The sequence below is a fragment of the Rhagoletis zephyria genome, unplaced genomic scaffold (genome assembly GCF_001687245.7).
Source record: "Rhagoletis zephyria isolate East Lansing unplaced genomic scaffold, Rhagoletis_zephyria_1.1 Rzeph_scaffold_02399, whole genome shotgun sequence".
Lineage (NCBI taxonomy): Eukaryota > Metazoa > Arthropoda > Insecta > Diptera > Tephritidae > Rhagoletis > Rhagoletis zephyria.
Window position 1 is genome coordinate 36,527 of NW_016159483.1, and position 8,809 is coordinate 45,335.

Here is an 8,809-nt window from a genome sequence, read left to right on the forward strand (position 1 = left end):
ATTTTCTTCGCTTTTAATGCCGACACCAAATCACCAAACAGTGCGCATTTGCGTTTTTTGGTCAATGTGTCCATCTTTAAAGTGAATTTGGGGAAAAACTAAGGCAGCTAGAAAACTGCGGTTTGTTGCGTTGAAAATAGCGTAGCATTTACCATATGAATCGGTAAAAAAGTAAAAGTCGATTTTTTCAACCCAAATGCCGGCGGCAAATCACCAACGAATTTGCCAATTGCATACTACATATTTGCATAACTTTCACATTTTAGATTCACAAAATTGCATCTCTCGCATACATATGCATGTACACAATATGTACATATTACATATTTCGACCTATGCATGCATTTATTTTAAATAATTAACCAATTTAAAGAACAATAAAAGCGTTGTAAAAACGTAAAAAGCCATCAGCATTTCATGTCTAACAAGAAAAATATGCATTTGCTTTGATGAGACAATTTCTATTAAATTTATTTTGCCTCTGGCTGGGCTCTGTTAAAATTCGATTGACTCTGGCTGGCCGCCCTTAAAATGCGCTTCGCCAGTTTTGTTGGTATTTGACAGTTTCCACGCTGATTCATTTTTGGACCTTCTCTATAAATATACGTTCTCTGCTTTCCTATTAACGATTCACAATAGAGCAGTTTTTCCACTTACCAACACTAGCCTTCCGTTCGCGTATTTTTTAACCGACCTGGCTGAGCTCGGATAAACAGCCGAGTTTGTGTTTTTGCTTTGCGTGTATTTCTTATGTAGCTCGGTTGCAAAAGAATGCACCTACTATAAATGTAGCAAAGCTATTTATGGAAAATTCTAGATATCAACCTAGTCTAGTTATCAACCTCGTTGTAGGCATCATATCAAGGAGATACAATTAGAAGACTAGATGTTGCCCCGCCAGAAGAAGTTAAATATTGCGCCTAAATATATGCACTATTTATATACGTCACAGCGGAAATGGACGACACCCCATTTTTTTAAATGAAATAAACTGCTGCTATATGTATGTATGTACATATGTATGTTTATACTACATAAATATGAGCAAACAACATTGTGCTTGCATAGTCTTCTGTTCTTTCACTGCAAGTTGAATTATTTTAATATCTTTTGCAAAATTTTGAACAGACAAGCATATATGTAATACTACTATATTGGCAGTAAGAGCTAGTACCGTCCGAAAACACTACAATACAGATATATCAATAAACAGGTATGAAAGAGAAGGAAAACATACGTTTATAAATAAACATGTACACAACACATATACAAAAACGGCACTCAAGTACACAATACATTGACAAAAACGGTACTAGACTGTCTCGCTTTGATTTCGGAATGCTTATAGGGAATTTACATGAGGCGATTTTTCAGGCGATTATTAGTTGAAAGCAACAATCGCCTGGTGTAAAAGGCCTTTCAACTAATCGCTTACAATGAAGTTGGTCGGCTGCCTACTTTCGTTCAACTTTTGGTTCAACTAATCGCCTGTGATAGTTGAATCATGTAAATTCCCTATTACACATTGAGAAGTTAGCTTACTGCCAATATAGAAGTATTACATATATGCAGACAAGACTAAAAAGTAGAAAATAAATCAAATAAAATAAATCTTTTTAATATACAACGCTTTTATAAATGGACTAAAAAGTAGAAAATAATATTTCTCAGTCCCACAGAATTTGTTTTGATAACTTTTGATTTTGAAATTTTAGCAAACGTCATTATAAACAATTAATGACATTGAAAATGAAAAGCGAGGGGCGCATGTAATAGGCCTAATTTGAAATTGAAGAGTAATATATGTATGTATGTGGGTATATTAATAACGACCGCTTAAAATCGATCTCAAATTTGTACTTTCGCTGTAGAATGTTATGTAGTTTGACTATTGTCAATGAAAGCGAATACTTTGTACTGCATGCGCCGCACGATTTCATTTTCAATGTCACTAATTGTTTATGACTTTTGCTAAAATTTTAAAATCAAAAGTTATCAAAACAAATTCTGTGGGACTGAGAAATATTATTTTCTACTTTTTAGTACATTTATAAAAGCGTTGTATATTAAAAAGTTTTTATTTTTATTTTATTCTATGTTATAATGTAGCTGGCCCTCCACTGCGATCACCCTTCCAAACTTCTATTTCTCTTTACTCATGTAGTCACGCGCAGCTACGTTATCGCCAATTCTAAACTTCTTCACTTCTACCTCTCTTTGAGTTTTTCCGATAGGGTTGCTTGGTAGCAACAAGTCTAAACGTGACTGTATTTGACGACCGAACATTAGCATGGCAGGTGATTTATTAGTGATTGGGTGTATAGCCCTTCTGTATGCCAGAAGTATTCTGCATAGCTCACTCTATAAATAAGCGCTGGTGCAGTTCGCCGATGTCAATTTATTTTTCACCGTCCGCATAAACCGTTCAGCTTGCCCATTAGTCGCTGGATGGTGAGGCGCACCTTGTTTATGGACGATGCCGTTTCCTTTCAGGAAAATTTGGAATTCTCTAGAATTAAATTGTGTCCCATGGTCACTTACCAAGGTGTTCGGAACACTAAAACGGGCGAAAATTTCTTTACCCTTCTGTATTGTTGTTTCTGCATTTATGTTTGTCACTACATGGACTTCTGGCCACTTACTGTAGGCGTCAACTAACACCAGTAAATTTTTTCCTAAAAATGGGCCCGCATAGTCAATATGGACGCGTTCGAATGCCTTACTTGGCTGCATCCAGCAATGTACCTTCTTTGGATCTGCGCGTATTTCTTGACACTGAACACGGTCAGATACAAGCGTTTCTATGTCTTTGTCCAAACCACCCCACCAACAATATGCCCGCGCTAGTGTTTTCATTTTTGACATACCAAAATGCGCAGTATGTAGTTCCGCTAGTACCTTCTCACAGAATGGTCGTGCTATGTAAACGCGTATACCACGAAGTAAACAGCCGTTTTGCAAGGTAAACTCTGTTTGAGTTATTCCGAACCGCTCCTTGGGTTCACATTCTTGCCCATATTTCAGGCATTGTATTAATTTGGCGACTTCTTTATCTACTCTAGACGCTTCATTAAGGTTCGCCGCTGTGACCGGTAAGTTTTCGATTGCATTACGTTCGATCAAATCTACTTCTTCCCAACGGTTGTCAATTTCCTGGCTTGGTAAACGCGTCAATGCATCCGCTTTTGCGTTTTCTTTTGACTTTTTTGTTCGGATTTTGTAATCGAAATGTGACAGGTATATAGCGCAATGCTGCGTTCGCGTCGCTGACATTGTCGGTAGCCTCTTTTGGGGCGAAAATATTTGTGATATGGCTTTGTTATCTGTTACCAATACAAGTGTTTGGGATGCAAACTGCAAAGTCCTTTCCGATCAATCTTTGTATACGTGGCTAAGCACCGCTCCTACTCCGATCGGACTCGCGTCTACCGCTAACACTAGCGGAATTTTTGGGTCATAGTGTGTAAGCACTAGTTTGGACTGCATTTGCTTTTTAACCTCGGCAAAAGCATTTTTGCACCTATCATCAAATTTAAACTGGGCATTGTTCTTCAATAAACGAAACGCACGAAACGCCCGTAGTAGTTTACTAAACACAAAAATGAGCGCAATTCTTCTTTATTGGCTGGTGTCTTAATTTGTAAAATTGCTTGACATTTGGACTTCATTTCATGGATGCCAGCTTTGTTAATGACATGGCCGCAGTACTCTATGGAGTCTTTCATGAACTCGGACTTTCCAGGGGTTCTGCGTATGTACGTTTACTGTGCGTGGTGTCGTCGCTCGCTGTTATTTTGATATCGTCTAAGAAGACCGATACCTCTGGAATATCTCCAAGTAGTTGATCGATGAACCGCTGCCAAATTGCTGGCACCGATGCGATGCCGAACTTCAGTCGAGTAGGTTGATAAAGTCCCCTATGTGTTGTTAGTGTCAATAAGTGTCTGTCTTGCAAATACGCTTTTGAAAGGTCGATTTTTGTAAATTTAGCGCCCCAGCCATCTTACTAAATAGCTCTTCAATTGTAGGTAGGGGATGTTCATCTATCGCTAACCCTTGGTTTACCGTCACCTTGTAGTCCCCACAGATGCGTACCGTACCATCGCTTGTTTGTACCACGACGATCGGCCAACAAACCCTCTTTGACCTGATTTCCCAGTTCATCTTCTACTTTTTTCCACAGTGGAAATGCTACGCGTTGCGGCTTAAAATATTTAGGGGTTGCATTCGGCTTCGTATATAGCCGTGCCTGAAAGCCGGTTATTTTGCCTACTGAAGGTGAAAATAAATTCGGAAATTTTTTCTTCCACCTTCCCACATAATCCTCATTCATAACCGTGTTCTCTTGTATATAGTTCAATTGTTCGCTCATCATTTTTGGCCAGTCTAGTTTAATTTGCCGCGACCTACCAATGGCTTCCTATCCGACCTTACAATATATTATCTGACGCAACTTTGACCAGATATATCCAACAAACTTTCGTGGCGTTTTGCAGTAGCTGTACCGCGTCTGACAAACTAATTATTGTCACTGGGGCACCTGTGTCAATTTCGAAACGAATTTTCGCGCCGCTCACGTCGAGGTCACATTCGATTTTATCCCGATGGTTTCGATTATCTCCAAGTTGAAATAATTCGTCGACTAACACGTATTTTTCATTTGTTTCACCATCTATATTATTTAGTTGTCGATTTTCTTTAAAGCATACTCTGCGCAAATGTCCTTTTTTTGCAAAAATTACAGATCGTGTTTTTGTACACACATTTGTTAGCTATATGTGCAGAGCTACCATATCGAAAACATTTTTTCCCTGTATTATTGGTGCGGGGTTTCGACGTTCCGCTTTCTCTTTTCTCCGCTTTTTATACCTTTCATGAGCATGAAATGGTATTATAACTTTGGTCCGATGTTTGTAGAGAACCCGAACAAAAAGAGATAGACCCATTAAAATGTATACTTATATGATCAGAACGTCGAGCTGAGTTGATTTAGCCATGTCCGTCTGTCCGTCTGTCTGTCTGTCCGTCTGTTTGTATGCAATCTAGTCTCTCAGTTTTCGAGATATCCGTATCAAATTTGGTAGGTGGGTGTATTTTTATAATGCATTAATCATTTATCGGAACCGAAAGAATCGGACCACTGTAACATATAGCTCCCATACAACTGATTGTTCAGATATGAGATTTTTCGTTATAACTTCTCCATTTATGCAGCTACGAACATGAAATTTTGCAGTACTTGCACCCATTATCAACAGAATACTTACAGTGAAAATTACAAAGATCGGGTCACTATAACCTATAGCTCCCATACAACTGATTGTTCAGATATGAGATTTTTCGTTATAATTCATCCATTTATGTAGCTAGGACCATGAAATTTCGCGCTGTTTTCACTCATTATCAACAGAAGACTTACAATGAAAATAACAACGATCGGGTCACTATAACCTGCAGAACCCATACAACTTATTGTTCAGATATGAGGTCTTTTATCATAACTCCTCCATTTATGCAGCTACGAACATGAAATTTTGCAGTACTTGCACTCATTATCAACAGAATACTTACAGTGAAAATAACAAGGATCGGATGACTACAACATATATCTTCCATACATCTGATTGTTCAGATACCAGTTTTTGCCATATATCTCCTTTATGTAGGAAACTAAACCCAATAAATTGTGTTACCGGTTTACATACCGATCACATAGCAGTGAAAATCACTTAGATTGGTGCCATATAAAGTACAGTATATTTTGCTTTGCTGCCTTTATGCTTAAGTGCACATTTAAGATACCTACCCCAAAATGCGCATCTGAGACATTATTTTTAACATTTATAAGGAAACTGCTCCGATAGATGCATTCAACATACCTGCACATTGGCGATAGCTGCCTTAAAAATTGTGCAACTAGTATCAATTATCAAAGAAAGTATTACGTTTACCTGCACTGGCCTACAATTANATTTTGCTTTCTTTCGTGAACCATGTTCACGTTCATTTTCTCCGTTTCTACTTTTTGGTTCATTTCAACCCCACCTTTTTCTGCTACCTCGTATGACTTTGCTGCGTTTATTTCTTCTGCCAAGGTTAAAGTTTTTTTTTCCAATAACCTACTTTGTATGTGCTGACTTCTCCGGCCAAAAACAAACTGATTTCTTAGAGCCGTGTCCAAGAAACTACCAAACGCGCAATTTGTCGACAATCTCCGTAATGCCATTAAATACTCCTCACAATTTTCTCCTTGCTTCTGCTGTCGTAAATTAAACCTGTAATTTGCCAAAATTTCATTTGGGCTTGGCTCAAAATGTTCCTATAGGACTTCCACAATCTTTTCGTATTTTATAGTTTCGGGATCCTTTGGCACCAATTTGTCGCACAGCACATTATAAGCTGTAGCACCCATGTAATGTAGAATATATTGTTGCTTTTTCGCGCTGTCGCTTCCAAATATCTGTATCGCTGTTTCGAGTCTTTTAACCCAACGCGACCACGTTATTGTCTCCGGATTAAACGGTTCAAAAGTAAATACCGCCGGTGTAGCTGAATTTTGCGTCATTTCGCTCGAAGTTGTAAAAAAATGATTTAACCCAAGCACATGTAATGTAAAAAGTGTGGCTATAATCTCGCACGCGGTTTAATGTCTACTTATTCGATTTTTGCTCGTCGCCAATAATTGTCGCATTCGTGAAATTAAGTGTACACGTTGAGTGCCAATTGCAGACTGATATTTGCATTTTATTTCTTTTCTTTCCTTTTAATGTTATTCGTTATACACTATACGCCAATAGGTTATCAAGAAATGGTCAGATTTCAAATCGGTGAAATAGGTGAAACAATATAAGCTTCTAAACATTTTCTTGACTCATTCTCAACGCTTCTACATATATATAATTGCTCAGTCGTACGACTTAGTTAGGGCGATCTGGAGCAGCTATTGAATTGGCATATATATATATGTATATATATATATTAAAGTGCAAGCTCCATAGGTTATCCAAAAATGGTCAGATTTCAAATCGGTGAAATAGGTGAAAAAATATAAGCGTTTAAACATTTTCTTCACTCATTCTCAACGCTTCTATATATCTATATATAACTGCTTAGTCATACGATTTAGTTAAGGCGATCTGGAGTAGCTAGAGAATTGAGTTATATATCAAATTAAAGTGCAAGCTCCATAGGTTATTCAAATAAAATTGTCAGATTTCAAATCGGTGAAATAGGTGAAAAATTATAAGCGTTTAAACATTTTCTTGACTCATTCTCAACGCTTCTATATATAACTGTTAGGGCGATCTGGAGCAGCTGGAGAATTGGGTTATATATCAAATTAAAGTGCAAGCTCCATAGGTTATCCAGAAATGGTCATATTTCAAATTATATAATTACTCAATTATATAATTACTCAATCAAACGACTTAGTTGGGGCTCTCTCTGGAGTACCCGGCAGTGAAAAGCCAAACAAGTTAGAAAAAATACTATTTCGTTAACTAGTATGTGCCTACCAGTTCGACAATTTCGAAGAACTTAGGCGATCAGCGACATCTGCCTTTGAATTGCCAAAGCCAAAAATAAAACGCAATTGCTTTTCTTACAAATGTCGGCTGTGGCGTCACGTGAAGACTACTAGTTCTGGTTCGGAAATCGCAGGTTCGAGGCCGCTGCGAGGTTAAGATTTTTAAAGTTAGATAAATGTAAGTAAAAATAATTTATTCAATTTATATATAAATAACAAATTTGAAAATCTGATTGCATTGCAAAAAAACATTTAGGAAGAAATGCTTGTGCTATAAAAACAAAGAAATTACACAAATATATTTTTTTATTATTATTAGAAATTACAATAAACAGCCTAAACAAAAAAATTAATTTACAAAAAATGAAACTAAAATAAAGAATAGAAAATAAAAAAATTTTCCCTGTGCCAGGATTTGAACCTGGGACCTCAGTCTTACCACGCGAGTGCTTTGCACCGTCGGCCATTGTGACTGCTGTAGCGTCGCGAGCAAAAAGGCACGCTTATGCTTTTCACGGGGCATGAATTGGCAGACTATCTCATCAGCTGTTATGATGGTACTAGTATTTATACTAGTAGATTCTGATGCATAGCCTGACAATTGACATCTCGTAGAACATCGCAATGTTAAAAATACCAGTCGCTAACACTGAAAAAGGATAGAACGTGAACTAGTTGAGCTGAAACGCAAACTGGTAGAATTCTAGTTCACAACTAGTAGCTTTCCCTGCAGGGTAGCTACAGAATTAAGTTATGTTAGTAATAACCACCGAAATTCGGGTGAATGCATTAAAAAAATACTTGCAGATATTAAGTATTTAAATTTTGTCAAAATAAAACGTAATATTCATGAATATACTTCAGTATTTAGCTCAAGATTTATTTAAAGAACTTCATGAAAGACAACAATGAATCTTCTATCGCTAGATACCTGATAACCCAAGTGTTTATGCCCGTACCTAATTATGCTGCACCACCGTAATGCGCGTTAAATAATTTTGTATCTGAGCATCAGCGTTGCCATTTTAGCCGTTTTCCGGCTAGATTTAGCCGGTTATGATAGCAACTAGCCGGAGAAAATTCGATCTAGCCGGCAGCCGATTTGTTAGCCGGTTTGTAAAAAAAAGTTAGCCGTTTTTAGCCGATTTTACTATTTGCCTAATTTTCAGGTGCAAAAAGTAAACAAGTTGTTCGAAAGCAATAATGCAGACCCAATGAAGATTTTTAATGAACTCAATGTTTTACTTTCGCATCTATGCTCCCTAGTGGTTATTAGCGCGGACA

General features: G+C 37.4%; 1 protein-coding gene across 1 annotated transcript in view; it reads right to left on the bottom strand.

The window, feature by feature from the left end:
- LOC108366783 (uncharacterized protein K02A2.6-like) overlaps positions 1-3,273 on the bottom strand; it is an 18,435-nt gene extending 15,162 nt beyond the window's left edge. The window contains exon 1 of the mRNA XM_017621254.1: positions 2,542-3,273. Within this exon, the coding sequence (XP_017476743.1) occupies positions 2,542-3,273 (732 nt within the window). The remainder of the gene's footprint in view (positions 1-2,541) is intronic.
- Positions 3,274-8,809: the final 5,536 nt, after the last annotated feature.